This window comes from Oncorhynchus gorbuscha, linkage group LG05, assembly GCF_021184085.1.
Source record: "Oncorhynchus gorbuscha isolate QuinsamMale2020 ecotype Even-year linkage group LG05, OgorEven_v1.0, whole genome shotgun sequence".
NCBI lineage: Eukaryota > Metazoa > Chordata > Actinopteri > Salmoniformes > Salmonidae > Oncorhynchus > Oncorhynchus gorbuscha.
Window position 1 is genome coordinate 30379191 of NC_060177.1, and position 18123 is coordinate 30397313.

The 18123-nt window shown below is 44.9% G+C and overlaps 1 protein-coding gene across 2 annotated transcripts in view; it reads left to right on the top strand.

The window, feature by feature from the left end:
• The window catches only part of LOC124035817 (piezo-type mechanosensitive ion channel component 1-like), an 89771-nt gene that overhangs the window by 33853 nt on the left and 37795 nt on the right, over positions 1 to 18123 (top strand). For both annotated transcript variants that reach the window (XM_046349584.1, XM_046349585.1), the window contains exon 2: positions 687 to 782. In XM_046349584.1, the coding sequence (XP_046205540.1) occupies positions 687 to 782 (96 nt within the window). The remainder of the gene's footprint in view (positions 1 to 686; positions 783 to 18123) is intronic.

The following is an 18123-nucleotide window of genomic DNA, read 5'->3' on the forward strand; positions in this document are numbered from 1 at the left end:
CTCCCAGCTCCCCCTTCCAGTCTTAGAGCTCAGCCAGGGAGCAGAGAGAGAAGAGGAGCAGGGGTCTGAAGGCAGCCCTCCCAGGGCCCCAGCAGGCGGTCTGGAAAGCCCTTGTGTCCCCTGGCAGACTCTCAAATGACCAGCAGCTAGCTAGTTCACTGAACACAGGCTGAGTAACCAGCTTTATGCCTGGACAATCACAGGGTCTGCTATATTATCAGCATAATAATCATCATCATCATTATTAAAGGAATGTTTAGTGCAGAGCCATGGTTGGCTTGCCATCCAGCTCTGTGTTACTGGTAACACAGTCCAGCGCTGCTGCTTTCACAGGGACCTGAGAGAGCCCTGCTTCTATGTAGACTCATTAGATGTTCCACTGTTTTCCAGTAGGGGAGGTGTGTGTGGATGTGTGAGGCATGTGGTTACAAACCAAGAGGGTGTCAGGGAATCCTGGTGATGAAAGGCAGAGGCGTTCATTCTCAAACAATTCAACCCCAGTCTCAGCCCTCACCCTTTCTCCTCTCTCTGGTTAATTGAAAAGTCCACACATCATTGTGACCTCAATTCACAGATTTGTACCCAGATCATTCAACCACTCAGAATAATTGCTGTGTATTAGTCATTGATTAATGTTTGTCTGTGTCGTGCCTCTCCTCTGACCTCTGACCTCTGTGTGTCCCCAGCCTGCCTGTTTCGCTACAATGCCCTGTCTCTGGTCTACCTGCTCTACCTGCTGCTACTGCCATGGTTCCTGTGGCCCAACAAGCACACACTACGAGGTAAGACAACACGCCAGTCCTTCCCTTCATTTGGTAACTCCTGCTTGTTTTAATAGTTTCAGGTGTGGGTGGGTAGGTGTGGTTGTAAGTGGGAACGCCGAGGTCTCTCACCGCAGCATTGAGATTGACGTTGATCAAATGGTGCGGTGTTTGGAAGTTGTGCATTATAACAGAAGAGCCAGACAAAACATTTGTAATACGATCCAAAATGAATTGTGTTTAAAAAAAAAAAGGATGAAACACTGAAACAGGTTCTCAGAGCATGGTTCACATCTTTATACATACCACAGCGTCTGTGTTATAGTTGCTTTCAGACAGACCGCTTCTGAAGTTTAAATGGCAAAATCTTAACCACTAACCTCTATCTATATTTTACCTCCAAACCTATGAGGACTGGGCTGCAACTCTGATACACTTCAGTAAATACAGGATCTTTGAGGGTTTATAAGTGATTGTTTTTTTCCTCTCAGCTATTTAAGCAATAAGGCCCGAGGGGGTGTGGTATATGGCCAATATACCACGGCTAAGGTTTGTGCTTCGCACGACGCAACGCGGAGTGCCTGGATACAGCCCTTAGTTAGCCGTGTTATATTGGCCATGTACCACTAATACCCGAGGTGTCTTATTGCTTTTATAAAAACCGGTTGCCGTCAGAGTAAGGCAAGGAACTACACATCTAAATTGAAAATGTTGCTTTAATAAATTAATTCATAATAAAAAGATTCTGCCAAAAAAGTTCTAATGTCACGTATACTCACTCTCCGGCCTCTAGGTCATTAGGCTGCTGATTATCCCACATACCTGTCACCATCGTCTCGCGCACCTGCGCCTCATGACACTCACCTGGACTCCATCACCTCCTTGATTATCTTCCTTATATCTGTCACTCCCCTTGGTTTTTTCCTCTGGTGTTATTGACTCTGTTTCATGTCAGTGCGTTGTTTGTGTTTCGTGTTTATTTATTAAACAGTCACTCCCTGAACTTGCTTCCCGACTCTCAGCGCACTCGTTGCATCGGACAAAAGTCTCGTTCAAAATCAAATCAAATCCAATTTATTTATATAGCCCTTCGTACATCAGCTGATATCTCAAAGTGCTGTACAGAAACCCAGCCTAAAACCCCAAACAGCAAGCAATGCAGGTGTAGAAGCACGGTGGCTAGGAAAAACTCCCTAGAAAGGCCAAAACCTTGGAAGAAACCTGGAGAGGAACCAGGCTATGTGGGGTGGCCAGTCCTCTTCTGGCTGTGCCGGGTGGAGATTATAACAGAACATGGCCAATATGTTCAAATGTTCATAAATGACCAGCATGGTCAAATAATAATAATCACAGGCAGAACAGTTGAAACTGGAGTAGCAGCACGGTCAGGTGGACTGGGGACAGCAAGGAATCATCATGCCAGGTAGTCCTGAGGCATGGTCCTAGGGCTCAGGTCCTCCGAGAGAAAGAAAGAGAGAAAGAGAGAATTAGAGAGAGCATACTTAAATTCACGCCGGACACCGGATAGGACAGGAGAAGTACTCTAGATATAACAAACTAACCCTAGCCCCCCGACACATAAACTACTGCAGCATAAATACTAGAGGCTGAGACAGGAGGGGTCAGGAGACACTGTGGCGCCATCCGATGATACCCCCGGACAAGGCCAAACAGGAAGGATATAACCCCACCCACTTTTCCAAAGCACAGCCCCCACACCACTAGAGGGATATCTTCAACCACCAACTTACCATCCTGAGACAAGGCCGAGTATAGCCCACAAAGATCTCCGCCACGGCACAACCCAAGGGGGGGCGCCAACCCAAACAGGATGATCACATCAGTGACTCAACCCACTCAAGTGACGCACCCCTCCTAGGGACGGCATGAAAGAGCACCGGTAACCCAGTGACTCAGCCCCTGTAATACGGTTAGAGGCAGAGAATCCCAGTGGAAAGAGGGGAACCGGCCTGGTAGAGACAGCAAGGGCGGTTCGTTGCTCCAGAGCCTTTCCGTTCACCTTCACACTCCTGGGCCAGATTACACTCAATCATATGACCCACTGAAGAGATGAGTCTTCAGTAAAGACTTAAAGGCTGAGACCGAGTTTGCGTCTCTCACATGGGTAAGCAGACCATTCCATAAAAATGGAGCTCTATAGGAGAAAGCCCTGCCTCCAGCTGTTTGCTTAGAAATTGTAGGGACAATTAGGAGGCCTGCGTCTTATACGTGTAGGTATGTACGGCAGGACCAAATCAGAGAGATAGGTAGGAGCAAGCCCATGTAATGCTTTGTAGGTTAGCAGTAAAACCTTGAAATCAGCCCTTGCCTTGACAGGAAGCCAGTGTAGGGAGGCTAGCACTGGAGTAATATGATCACATTTTGGGGTTCTAGTCAGGATGCTAGCAGCCGTATTTTGCACTAACTGAAGTTTATTTAGTGCTTTATCCGGGTAGCCGGAAAGTAGAGCATTGCAGTAGTCTAACCTAGAAATAACAAAAGCATGGATACATTTTTCTGCATCATTTTTGGACAGAAAGTTTCTGATTTTTGCAATGTTACGAAGATGTCCTTGAAACTGTCTTGATATTTTCGTCAAAAGAGAGATCAGGGTCCAGAGTAACGCCGAGGTCCTTCACAGTTTTATTTGAGACGACTGTACATCCATTAAGATTAATTGTCAGATTCAACAGAAGATCTCTTTGTTTCTTGGGACCTAGAACAAGCATCACTGTTTTGTCTAAGTTTAAAAGTAGAAAGTTTGCAGCCATCCACTTCCTTATGTCTGAAACACAGGCTTCCAGCGAGGGCAATTTTGGGGCTTCACCATGTTTCATTGAAATGTACAGCTGTGTGTCATCCGCATAGCAGTGAAAGTTAACATTATGTTTTCGAATGACATCCCAAGAGGTAAAATATATAGTGAAAACAATAGTGGTCCTAAAACGGAACTGAAATGTACAGTTGATTTGTCAGAGACAAACTGATATCTTTCCGATAAATAAGATCTAAACCAGGCCAGAACTTGTCCGTGTAGACCAATTTGGGTTTCCAATCTCTCCAAAAGAATGTGGTGATCAAAAGCAGCACTAAGGTCTAGGAGCACAAGGACAGATGCAGAGCCTCGGTCTGATGCCATTAAAAGGTCATTTACCACCTTCACAAGTGCAGTCTCAGTGCTATGATGGGGTCTAAAACCAGACTGAAGCATTTCATATACATTGTTTGTCTTCAGGAAGGCAGTGACAGCCTTTTCTAAAAAATTTGAGAGGAATGGAAGATTCGATATAGGCCGATAGTTTTTTATATTTTCTGGGTCAAGCTTTGGCTTTTTCAAGAGAGGCTTTATTACTGCCACTTTTAGTGAGTTTGGTACACATCTGGTGAATAGTATGCCGTTTATTATGTTCAACATAGGAGGGCCAAGCACAGGAAGCAGCTCTTTCAGTAATTTAGTTGGAATAGGGTCCATTATGCAGCTTGAAGGTTTAGAGGCCATGATTATTTTCATCATTGTGTCAAGAGATATAGTACTAAAACACTTAAGTGTATCTCTTGATCCTAGGTCCTGGCAGAGTTGTGCAGACTCAGGACAACTGAGCTTTGAAGGAATACGCAGATTTAAAGAAGAGTCCGTAATTTGCTTTCTAGTAATCATGATCTTTTCCTCAAAGAAGTTCATGAATTTATTACTGCTGAAGTGAAAATCATCCTCTCTTGGGGAATGCTGCTTTTTAGTTAGCTTTGCGACAGTATCAAAAAGTAATTTCGGATTGTTCTTATTTCCCTAAATTAAGTTGGAAAAATAGGATGATTGAGCAGCAGTAATGGCTCTTCGATACTGCACGGTACTGTCTTTCCAAGCTAGTCGGAAGACTTCCAGTTTGGTGTGGCGCCATTTCCGTTCCAATTTTCTGGAAGCTTGCTTCAAGAGCTCGGGTATTTTCTGTATACCAGGGAGCTAGTTTCTTATGAGAAATGTTTTTAGTTTTTAGGGGTGCAACTGCATCTAGGGTAATGCACAAGGTTAAATTGAGTTCCTCAGTTCGGTGGTTAACTGATTTTTGTCCTCTGACGTCCTTGGGTAGAAAGAGGGAGTCTGGAAGGACATCAAGGAATCTTTGTGTTGTCTGTGAATTTATAGCACGACTTTTGATGTTCCTTGGTTGGGGTCTGAGCAGATTATTTGTTGCAATTGCAAACATAATAAAATGGTCATAATCCTTTATGAGGAAAAACATTAAGATCCACAACATTTATTCCATGGGACAAAACTAGGTCCAGAGTATGACTGTGACAGTGAGTAGGTCCAGAGACATGTTGGACAAAACCCACTGAGTCGATGATGGCTCCCAAAGCCTTTTGGAGTGGGTCTGTGGACTTTTCCATGTGAATATTAAAGTCACCAAAGATTAGAATATTATCTGCTATGACTACAAGGTCCGATAGGAATTCAGGGAACTCAATGAGGAACGCTGTATATGGCCCAGGGGGCCTGTAAACAGTAGCTATAAAAAAGTGATTGAGTAGGCTGCATAGATTTCATGACTAGAAGCTCAAAAGACGAAAACGTAATTTGTTTTTGGTAAATTGAAATTTGCTATTGTAAATGTTAGCAACACCTCCGCCTTTGCGGGATGCACGGGGGATATGGTCACTAGTGTAGCCAGGAGGTGAGGCATCATTTAACACAGTAAATTCATCAGGCTTAAGCCATGTTTCAGTCAGGCCAATCACATCAAGATTATGATCGGTGATTAGTTAATTGACTATAATTGCCTTTGAAGTAAGGGATCTAACATTATGTGGCCCTATTTTGAGATGTGAGGTATCATCATCTCTTTCAATAATGAGAGGAATGGAGGAGGTCTTTATCCTAGTGAGATTGCTAAGGAGAACACAGCCATGTTTAGTTTTGCCCAACCTAGGTCGAGGCACAGACACGGTCTCAATGGGGATAGCTGAACTGACTACACTGACTGTGCTCGTGGCAGACTCCACTATGCTGGCAGGCTGGCTAACAGCCTGCTGCCTGGCCTGCACCCTATTTCATTGTGGAGCTAGAGGAGTTAAAGCCCTGTCTATGTTGGTAGATAAGATGAGAGCACCCCTCCAGCTAGGAAGGAGTCCGTCACTCCTCAGCAGGTCAGGCTTGGTCCTGTTTGTGGGTGAGTCCCAGAAAGAGGGCCAATTATCTACAAATTCTATCTTTTGGGAGGGGCAGAAAACGGTTTTCAACCAGCGATTGAGTTGTGAGACTCTGCTGTAGAGCTCATCACTCCCCCTAACTGGGAGGGGGCCAGAGACAATTACTCAATGCCGACACATCTTTCTAGCTGATTTACACGCTGAAGCTATGTTGCGCTTGGTGATCTCTGACTGTTTCATCCTAACATCGTTGGTGCCAACGTGGATAACAATATTTCTATACTCTCTACACTCGCCAGCTTTAGCCAGCACCATCTTCAGATTAGCTTTAACGTCTGTAGCCCTGCCCCCTGGTAAACAGTGTATGATCGCTGGATGATTCGTTTTAAGTCTAATACTATGGGTAATGGAGTAGCCAATGACTAGGGTGTTCAATTTGTCAGAGCTAATGGTGGGAGGCTTCGGCGTCTCAGACCCCGTAACGGGAGGAGTAGAGACAAGAGAAGGCTCGGCCTCTGACTCCGACTCGTTGCTTAATGGGGAAAACCGGTTGAAAGTTTCTGTCGGCTGAATGAACGACACCAGTTGAGCATTCCTACAGCATTTCCCTCCAGAAACCGTGAGAAAGTTGTCCGGCTGCGGGGACCGTGCGAGGGGATTTATACTAACATTACTATCTGTACTGTAAATCGCTGAAGTTGGAGACTTTTATCTCCCTCGCCAACTTCAAACATCTGCTATCTGAGCAGCTAACCGATCGCTGCAGCTGTACATAGTCTATCGGTAAATAGCCCACCCAATTTTACCTACCTCATCCCCATTTATTTATTTACTTTTCTGCTCTTTTGCACACCAATATCTTTACCTGTACATGACCATCTGATCATTTACCACTCCATTGTTAATCTGCTAAATTGTAATTATTCGCCTACCTCCTCATGCCTTTTGCACACAATGTATATAGACTCTCTTTTTTTCTACTGTGTTATTGACTTGTTAATTGTTTACTCCATGTGTAACTCTGTGTTGTCTGTTCACACTGCTATGCTTTATCTTGGCCAGGTCGCAGTTGCAAATGAGAACTTGTTCTCAACTAGCCAACCTGGTTAAATAAAGGTGAAATAAAAAAATAAAAAATAAACTTACTGTTGGCACAGACGCTGTTTCATCCTTTCCTACACTTAAATGACCCTTGCCTAACGTTTGCGTCTGAAGCTGGGCTAGCAGCACAGCTGTCCTCGCCGTAAAGCGATTGTTCTCCTGTATATTATGAGTACAGCGACTGCAATTAGAAGGCATCATGTTAATGTTACTACTTAGCTTCGTCTGTTGGAGGTCATGTAGAACCATGTCCAGATAAAGCGTCCGGAGTGAAAAAAAAGTTGAGGGGAAAACCAAAAACATAAACGGTAATTAAAAAGTAAAAACCGTAACGTTGTCAAGTAGCAAAGTGAGGTTGGCAACAAAACGCACAACAACACGTAAACAAGTCTGCTATCCTCGGTCGTTGCTAGACTGTTGCTATGTAACAACCACAGGCAACAACCACAGGCTAGCGAGCAAGCTTACATTGAATGTATGCAAGAACTAAGTGTTAGTGCCAGCCACTTCAGAGTGACTAACACATTATTTATTAATGTTGATCTGAATGTTGCCATTTATTGTGCACAAATGGAAAAATTGTCCCATGTTATTGTTGGTTTGCCCATGTTGTCGTTTGGTGGCTCCATGCTGCTGGAAATGGATGCCATTCTTTTAACTGGGGGAGCTGCTGCCGTTTTGTGTGACCTGAAATGTAAGACAATAGCGTTAGCTAATCAATTAAATATATTTATAAAGCCCTGTTTACATCAGCCAATGTCACAAAGCACTATACAGAAACCCTAAAACCCCAAACAGCAAGCAATGCAGATGTGGAAGCACGGTGGCTAGGAAAAACTCCCTAGAAAGGCTGGAACCTAGGAAGAAACCTAGAGAGGAAGCAAACTCTGAGGGGTGGCCAGTCCTCTTCTGGCTGTGCCGGGTGGAGATTATAACAGAACATGGCCAAGATGTTCAAACGTTCATATTTGACCAGCAGGGTCAGATAATAATAATCACAGTAGTTGTAGAGGGTGCAACAGGTCAGCACCTCAGGAGTCAATGTCAGTTGGCTTTTCATAGCCGATCATTCAGAGTTAGAGACAGCAGGTACGGTAGAGCGAGAGAGTTGAAAAACAGCAGGTCTGGGACAAGGTAGCATGCCCGGTGAACAGGTCAGGGTTCCATAGCCGCAGGCAGAACAGTTGAAACTGGAGCAGCAGCATGACCAGGTGGACTGAGGACAACAAGGAGGCATCAGGCCAGGTAGTCCTGAGGCATGGTCCTAGGGCTTAGGTCAGTGGTTCTTAACCTGGGTTCGATCGAACCCCAGGGGTTTGGTGAGTCAGTCTCAGGGGTTCGGCGGAGGTCAAGACAAACATCCGATTCATATGATTCGTGATGACACGCTCCGCTTGGCCATCATTGGCTGCAGGTGATCACACTACATCGCTTGGCCTATCTGTGCTGCAGGGAATTTGATGCGCTCAGTTTGTGACTGTGGTGATGGTACGTCTTGTGATTTCTTTCTTAATATTTTAATCCCTTCATACTTACTATGTCGAGCAAAAAAAGAAAGTGGTCGGACGAATATGTACAATATGGATTTACATGTATAACCGAACGCGATGGGAGTCAGTGTCCTAACTGCATGATTTGCAATGCCAAGTTGAGCAATTCTAGTCTAGCACTGGCAAAACTAAGAGAATACTTCCTTAAGCTGCATGGAGATGGAAAATACAAGAACACAACGCTCGCTGAATTCAAGGTGAAGAGAGCCATATTGGATGAAAAGGCTACTCTGCCTGTTCTCGGCTTTGTACCCATCAACAAACTGATCCTCACAGCATCGTACGAAGTTGCTTACCTGATCGCAAAGCAGAGCAAACCACACACCATTGGTGAAACACTCATAAAACCAGCTGTGTTGAAGATGGCGAATATCATGCTGGGAAAAGAGGCCGAAGTTAAGTTATCCCAAATTCCTCTTTCAAATGACACCATCAGCGACAGAATAGAGGACATGAGCAAAGACATCTTGGCTCAAGTAGTTGCAGATCTGATTTCAAGCCCGGCAAAATTCAGCCTTCAACTCGACGAGACCACAGACGTTTACAATCTAAGCCAGCTTGCTGTATTCGTGCGCTATGTGAAAGACGACATGATAAAGGAATCATTTTTATTTTGTAAGCCTCTTACAACAACAACTAAGGCAGGTGATGTGAAGAAACTTGTGGATGACTTCTTCAAAGACAACAATCTTTCGTGGGATATGGTTTCTGCAGTTTGTTCGGACGGAGCTCCAGTCATGCTGGGAAGAAAGTCTGGTTTTGGTGCGCTAGTAAAAGCCGATGCACCACACATCATTGTTACGCATTGGATTCGGCACAGGCATGCGTTGGCAACAAAAATCTTGCCTCCAAAACTGGCAGAAGTATTAAAAATTGTAGTGGAATGCGTGAACTATGTGCAAACTAGTGCTCTGCGGCATCACATCTTCAGTGAGCTGTGTAAAGAAATGGGCTCTGAATTCGAGATACTTCTGTACCATTCTAACGTTAGGTGGTTATCCCGGGGACAGGTGCTGAATCGTGTTTTTGCCGTGCGTATGGAATTAGCCCTGTTTTTGCAAGAGCATCAACATTGTCATGCAGATTGCTTCAAAAATTCTGAGTTCATTCTCATTTTAGCGTACATGGCCGATATCTTCGCAGCTCTCAATCATCTCAGTCAAAAGATGCAGGGAGGTGGAGTCAACATCATCGAAGCGGAGGAAAACCTAAAGGCTTTTTAAAAAAAAGCTACCGTTATGGAAACGACGAACAGAGAACAATAACTTCGCAAACTTTCCCCTGCTGGACGACTGTGTAAGTAAGATCGAAGATGTATCTGGAATCGGAGACATTTCTGTATCCGCTGAACTGAAGCAAGCAATTGCCACGCACTTAGATGAGCTTGCAAAGTCTCGACGGATACTTCCCTACAAGAAAGTCATATCCAGCATGGGTGAGACAGCCGTTCACGTTTAGTGATGAGACAACAGATGTCAATGATGAATACCTCGATGAAATCATTGAAATTCAGCAGAGCCAGGTTCAACAGCAACTCTTCAGAACAACAACGCTTTCAACGTTTTGGTGTCAACAAATGGTAACGTACCCTGTTATTGCTAAGAAAGCTCTGGAGATTTTCATACCGTTTGTTACAACATATCTTTGCGAGCAATCCTTTGAGGATGCTGGACATAAAAACAAAGAAAAGGAACAGACTTTGTTGCGAAAATGACATGAGAGTGGCACTTGCCAAGGTGAAGCCGCGCATTTCTGAACTGGTCTCTGAAAGGCAACAGCAGAAGTCACACTGATTTGCAGTAAATATTTATTATTATGTTTTTGTTTTTGTGTGAAAATGATAATCTGTGTGAAAATGTTTTGATGATTTTGTTCTTTGAACACAGTGATGTTGATGCACGGTTCATTTTGTGCACCAGTCAAATATATACCTATGTTTTGAATTTGATTTTTTTTTCAATTAAGAAGGGTTCGGTGAATGCGCATATGAAATTGTTGGGGCTCAGTACCTCCAACAAGGTTAAGAACCACTGGCTTAGGTCCTCAGAGAGAAGAGAAAAGATAAAGAGAATTAGAGGGAGCATACTTAAATTCACACGACACTGGATAAGACATGAGAAATACTCCAGATATAACAGACTGACCCTTGCCCCCTGACACAAACTATAGCAGCATAGTTATAGTAATAGTTAGGCCTACATAGCTACCAGTTATATTGTCAGGGTACATTAAAACCGAGCCAGTCACCTGCATTGCTTGCTGTTTGGGGTTTTAGGCTGGGTTTCTGTACAGCACTTTGTGACATCAGCTGATCTAAGAAGGGCTTTATAAAGAAATATTTATTGATTAGAATGATTTAGCTAGCTAACAGTTACATACCATATGTAGCCATTCACTGGTGGGCAGCTTTGTCACGCCCCTCTTCCCTCAACTTTTTAATTACGCCGACAGACACACATTGTTGCTCGTTGTGAATTCGGTGTCCTTCTGTACACTCCATGCCAAACTGAGAGGCGGGTCGTTGATATGTCGGTTCAAACCTGCATAGCTGCTCATCCCATATTCTTCGCCATTCATGTTTCTCACTGAACCATACGTCAACAGTAAAGAGGCGACTCCGGGATGCTGGTCTTCGAGGCAGGGTTCTTCTGTCCAGAGTCTGTGTTCTTTTGCCCATCTTAATCTTTTATTTTTATTGGCCAGTCTGAGATATGGCTTTTTCATTGCAACTCTGCCTAGAAGGCAGGCATCCCGGAGTCACCTCTTCACTGTTGATGTTGAGACTGGTGTTTTGCGGGTACTTTTTAATGAAGCTGCCAGTTGAGGACTTGTGAGGCGTATGTTTCTCAAACTAGACACTCTAATGAACTTATCCTCTTGCTCAATTGTGCACCAGTGCCTCCCACTCCTATTTATATTCTGGTTAGAGCCAGTTTGCACTGTTCTGTGAAGGGAATAGTACACATGGAATAGCCTTCATTTCTCAGAACAAGAAAAGACTGATGAGTTTCAGGAGAAAGTTATTTGTTTCTGGCCATTTTAAGCCTGTAATCGAACCCACAAATGCTGATGCTCCAGATACTCAACTAGTCTAAAGAAAGCTAGTTTTAACAGTTTTCGGCTGTGCTAACATAATTGCAAAAGGGTTTTCTAATTAGCCTTTTAAAATCAATTATCCTTTTAAAATTATAAACTTGGATTAGCTAATACAACGTCCCATTGGAACACAGGAGTGATGGTTGCTGATAATGGGCCTCTGTACACCTATGTAGATATTCCATTAAAAATCCACTGTTTCCAGCTACAATAGTCATCTACAACATTAACAATGTCTATACTGTATTTCTGATCAATTTGATGTTATTTTAATGAACAAAAATGTTTCTTTGACCCCAAACTTCTGAACGGTAGTGTATCTTATAACTGCCTCGAGCTTAGTTCGACTGTCATACCCATCAGAACCCAAAATATAAGCTTTTTTACTCCAATGTTTGGAAACAAAGTCAATGTAAACAAGCATGGTTAAAACATTTTTTTTATCTCATAGATGGTCAGGTCAGTCCTGGCATTCATAACTCTGTCTATTCATTTGAGAGTGGTTTCTATTTGTCAATTTTGAACTCCGGATTACCCCTTTAAAGAGTGATTGAATTTGGTCCTTTTGACTATAACACACAGGGCCACCCAAGCTCTAGTTCTATTTCCTGGTTACTTTTACGTGTACAAATGTGTGGTCTGGTTAGGAATAAAAACTCATTTGCAGAGAAATAGCTATGATATTAATGTGGGAAGTGAAAAACCTTAATGGTCAGTAATCTGCGATGGCAACGAGACAGGAATTCATCTGAAAAGTACAGAAACCTATTATTCTTGACTCTGCTCTGGAAGCCGAACTTCATTACCACAATACACTCAGAGTTTTTCCATCTCTACCTTCTCATGATTTGATGGTACGGTATTTTCCCTCAGCCTTCCCTCGATATAAGGTTCAGATTCCACCGTACTTAGTTGCAGTCTGTGTTAATCTCCTGCGGACATGAGAAAAACACAGCAGATGTTGTTTTTCAGAACTGCACAAAGAAAAAGTCTGTCAGCAGCACAAACCTACGGCTCAACGACGTCCTTATTCTATAGTAAAGAGGGTGTTCGGAAGTATAGAGCTAACCTCATGACAGCTCTATTCTTTTTTTGCCAACGCTGCTCTTGCTCAGCAAATCCCAAGTGGTTTCATTGATTTACTCTACATAAATATTGCTCTATTTTAGACAGACAAATCTCCTGGTGTGCTCTTAAGACCTCTACAGGATCGGTGAGTCCCCCGCGGGACGGTTGAGCTAATGTAGGCTAATGTGATTAGCATGAGGCTCTTAATCAAATAGCAATAAACAGTGGATTTGATTTCAGGTCTGGAAAATCCGCTCTTTCCACATCCTGCCCCTATCCTCCACCCACATCCCTGTCTGTGGTAGCAGTTTAATGGTCTATGGTGGCTGTAGAGCGAACAATAGAAATGGGACTAATTTTTAACAGCACAGATAAGCACACACACCCTGCACCCAGCCTTAACCCCCAGAGGCTTGTTTATCCAACATATCAACTGGCTCATGCTCCTGAGAGCCAATGGGCATTATCAGTTCCTGTACTGGTCTACAGTGAACCAGACCCCGTTCCTGCCGCCTCTGGGAAAATATACACAGAACCGGAAGCACGCTTATTATAGATAATTAAAACAGTTGAATTTTCCCATTCTCTCTCTTTTGTTCTTTTTTTCCCCCATCGATGAAAGGATGGGAGATTATATCAACAAGCTGCGTTTAATACTATTCTGTCTCCGTGTTGTTAGGGTCAATAACCCATGTTTCTTTTAGAGGGGAAAAGGAGGGCAATCTGAGCATGATAAACTGTGCGGGGTCACATGACTGTTCCTGGGGGAACTGAATATGTGTAAATGGTGAGAGGTTTATTTCAGTGGAACTCACTGGTGGAGATGATTCCCTGTAGGAAAATCCCAGAGTCTGCCAGCCTCTATAAAATAAAGCCTGACAGAGAATAGGATTAACGGTTTTAATGAAAACCACATTGAATCGTTCCCTGCCTCCAATTATCAGCACATTTCTTGGTCCGGGCCGCCATGGGAGGACCAGATGCATTTAAGAAAGTGGGCAGATGGATGAACCAGGAGGATTCTGGAGACGTCAAGCAGAAACGACCCCTTCGCCTCACCTCCACGTGCTCCTCCTTTCCGGGGAAAATGTTATCTCACCCTCCGTGAATGTGGTGGAGCATGGGGGCATGTTAGGGTTGAGAGTAGACATGGTCACAATTTCCTCTGTGTTAAAGGAGCCGTCTTATGTCATACTGCCCTGAGAGCTGACCTGGTTACAGACGCTCTGGCCTGTCTAGAAGGAAACTATGACTGTTACCGGGGACTGAGAGGAAGACCGAGAGGAAGCTTATTCCATATGCGTTACAATTAATACAGGCTACCACATGCATGTGCGCTCTTGCTTTCCCCGTTTGTGTCATTGAATCGATCCCATATTATTGTCATTCATTCATTAATGTAAGCTAAGACTCAATTAAGTGGATCTTACCAACTGTATTGCCCATAAGGGATGGTATCATTTGGATTCATTGAGGCCACTGACAGAGAGGACCGTGATAAGCCTTAATAGTCCCTTTCAGCTCCTCCGCAGCCCAAATACACATCACCTGATACACCGTGTTTGACATTCCCTTCAAAAGACTATTTTCCATTGCTTGCTCCCTATTATCTAAATCCCGCGTATTGTACAATCTGGACACACTGTCGCTTCCCCAGAGCTGATAAGTAAAAGGACAAATATTGAACACCTGTCTGGAGCCTGCTGGGTTACACTGTTCCTAACATCGGAAACATATAGGGGATTTATTCGCTAGTATTCAGGTCTGACGCTCGCAGGGTGTTGCATCAAATCTCCTCCCCTGTGTATTCTATTCACACCTGCTGGGGCTTTACAACGTCCCTTCCTGAGGCACCGCTGTCGAGACATCGTCCATATCCACAGCTTTCATGTCGCCGGGGTAACATCAGTTTGAGACATGAAGGGTTGAATGTCCCCTCTGGTTTTTGTTTTGTGTGTCATTTGTTGAGGAAGGCGTCATGTGGCTTTCAAAGGCCCAAAAGTCCAACTGTCACAGACTGTCATGCTGATAAATGAGAGGGTGTGAGGGAAATGCACACCAGGCCAGGCCTCCCTTAATGAGTACTCAAAGCCAACCACAGCTTAAACTGGGCAGAGAAAAATTTTAGGGAAGGGCCGTAAATACCGTTGACAACTAGTTTGCAGGTGATTTCAGATGATTTCTGTTCCAATAATGATATATTGGACAGGACAGCTGTCTGTTCTCAGACTAATATGAGTCCACTATTTGTAATTTTCCCCTATGGAGAAATGGAACAGGTTTAGCCATTGAAAATAGAGTCCAGCATTTTGAATAATGAGAGAGAACTAGCATGAGTATGTAAGGTATCTGTCCACTGCCACATGGGACAAAATGATCTACTGCTAGTGTGCACTGAAAAGAGACTGCATATTTCATCACAAACCATGTCGACCTGTAAATCATTTTAATAATGAAAACAAATGACAACACTATCTTCATTAATTGGCATGTAAAGTACACCTACAAACATATTGGCTATATTATGGATATTTGCCCAGCTTGACCCTTCCTTTCCTTTACCGGCTAGGCAGTGGAGGCTGCTGAGGGGAGGACGGCTCATAATAATGACTGGAATGGAATGGTATCAAATGGTTTTCATCTGTTTAATACTATTCCATTCACTTCATTCCAGCCATTACACTCGATTCAAGACATTATTATGAGCCGTCCTCCCCTCAGCAGCCTCTGCTGCTGGGAGTTATGTGGGAGGCAGGGTTGCGGTAAATTCCATTTCAATTCCAGTTGTCTTTGATGCTTTTCAATGAGGAACATTTGGAATTTAAATGGAATTGACCCCAACCCTGGTGGGAGGAGTGAGGGCCGGTGGACCCCTTTTTGGTTATTTCTCCTGGTTTGATTAGTGCCCTGAGAGTGAGAGGCCAGGGGCCAGAGAGGTGCTTTTCCCAGAGGCAGGCCTGCTATGTGCCCTCCGCTCCTCTGCCGCCAACAGGAACTGGGATTCCACACACCACTGTTATTTCAGCAGTCTTCTTACGCAAACGCCAGCTTTTCTCACACCAACGCAGCACTGCGACATGACAGGATGCCAGAGAACAGCCCAGATAAGCATAGGCAGCAGGACATGGTGTAAGATCCAAACACGTAATGCAAACAACAAAACAGAAATGTCGGTGTTGTCAGTCATTTTTGTTTACTATCGGGTAGCTGTTTCTTCGGGTAGCTGATTATTGTTGCTGATTGGTAGAGGTTTTTAAACAAATGTAGCTTAGTGTAATGAGTTTACACACATAGAACATGTGAATGAGATCCCTCTAGTAAGCAGATCAACTAGCAGGGTGAGTGTGTTGTCTCACTCAAATATTTTAGCAGTACAGTACGGGTGGTGTAGGCCAGAGATGCCGTGTGTACCGTACGGGTGGTGTAGGCCAGAGATGCCGTGTGCACCGTACGGGTGGTGTAGGCCAGAGATGCAGTGTGTACCGTACGGGTGGTGTTGGCCAGAGATGCAGTGTGTACCGTACAGGTGGTGTAGGCCAGAGATGCAGTGTGTACCGTACGGGTGGTGTAGGCCAGAGATGCAGTGTGTACCGTACGGGTAGTGTAGGCCAGAGATGCCGTGTGTACCGTACGGGTGGTGTAGGCCAGAGATGCAGTGTGTACCGTACAGGTGGTGTAGGCCAGAGATGCAGTGTGTACCGTACAGGTGGTGAAGGCCAGAGATGCAGTGTGTACCGTACAGGTGGTGTAGGCCAGAGATGCAGTGTGTACCGTACAGGTGGTGTAGGCCAGAGATGCAGTGTGTACCGTACGGGTGGTGAAGGCCAGAGATGCAGTGTGTACCGTACAGGTGGTGTAGGCCAGAGATGCAGTGTGTACTGTACGGGTGGTGTAGGCCAGAGATGCAGTGTGTACCGTACAGGTGGTGTAGGCCAGAGATGCAGTGTGTACCGTACAGGTGGTGAAGGCCAGAGATGCAGTGTGTACCGTACAGGTGGTGTAGGCCAGAGATGCAGTGTGTACCGTACAGGTGGTGTAGGCCAGAGATGCAGTGTGTACCGTACGGGTGGTGAAGGCCAGAGATGCAGTGTGTACCGTACGGGTGGTGAAGGCCAGAGATGCAGTGTGTACCGTACAGGTGGTGTAGGCCAGAGATGCAGTGTGTACTGTACGGGTGGTGTAGGCCAGAGATGCAGTGTGTACCGTACGGGTGGTGTAGGCCAGAGATGCAGTGTGTACCGTACAGGTGGTGTAGGCCAGAGATGCAGTGTGTACCGTACAGGTGGTGTAGGCCAGAGATGCAGTGTGTACCGTACAGGTGGTGTAGGCCAGAGATGCAGTGTGTACCGTACGGGTGGTGAAGGCCAGAGATGCAGTGTGTACCGTACAGGTGGTGTAGGCCAGAGATGCAGTGTGTACTGTACGGGTGGTGTAGGCCAGAGATGCAGTGTGTACCGTACAGGTGGTGTAGGCCAGAGATGCAGTGTGTACCGTACGGGTGGTGTAGGCCAGAGATGCAGTGTGTACCGTACGGGTGGTGTAGGCCAGAGATGCAGTGTGTACCGTACGGGTGGTGAAGGCCAGAGATGCAGTGTGTACCGTACGGGTGGTGTAGGCCAGAGATGCAGTGTGTACCGTACGGGTGGTGAAGGCCAGAGATGCAGTGTGTACCGTACAGGTGGTGTAGGCCAGAGATGCAGTGTGTACCGTACGGGTGGTGTAGGCCAGAGATGCAGTGTGTACCGTACAGGTGGTGTTGGCCAGAGATGCAGTGTGTACCGTACGGGTGGTGTAGGCCAGAGATGCAGTGTGTACCGTACGGGTGGTGTAGGCCAGAGATGCAGTGTGTACCGTACGGGTGGTGTAGGCCAGAGATGCAGTGTGTACCGTACAGGTGGTGTAGGCCAGAGATGCAGTGTGTGTGCTTCCAGTCAGTGGATGGTGTTAGGAATTGAAAACCGGTCAAGGTGTGGAGAAATGAACGAAGCAAAATACAAGGCAAACAACTTCTATGTTTAAAGGTTTAATAGACAGACAACCGGACGGACGGACAGAGACAAATAGACATGCATAGATATAGGAAGTCATTACTTTGAGAGTTTCACAGCAAATCTCTCCCCCTCCAGAGGGAAGAAAGACCTAAATACTCTTGCCTTATCTCTGCGTTGTTTCACCCTTCCGTGCCTGGTGCCAAAGCATTAAATCAAGGCTGAGACCTTGGGGTTGAATAGACTATACATTTGAAACGTCTTAATCGCTTAAGGACACCTATGGCTGATTTTATGGCTCAAGGGCCCAGGTAGCAGTTACTTAGTCCTGCTTTACGGTGACCTCTAGCATTAGAGAGGGTACCTAAAGGCCAAATTCCATTAGGGAATAATCATCAGAAAAGAACAGGC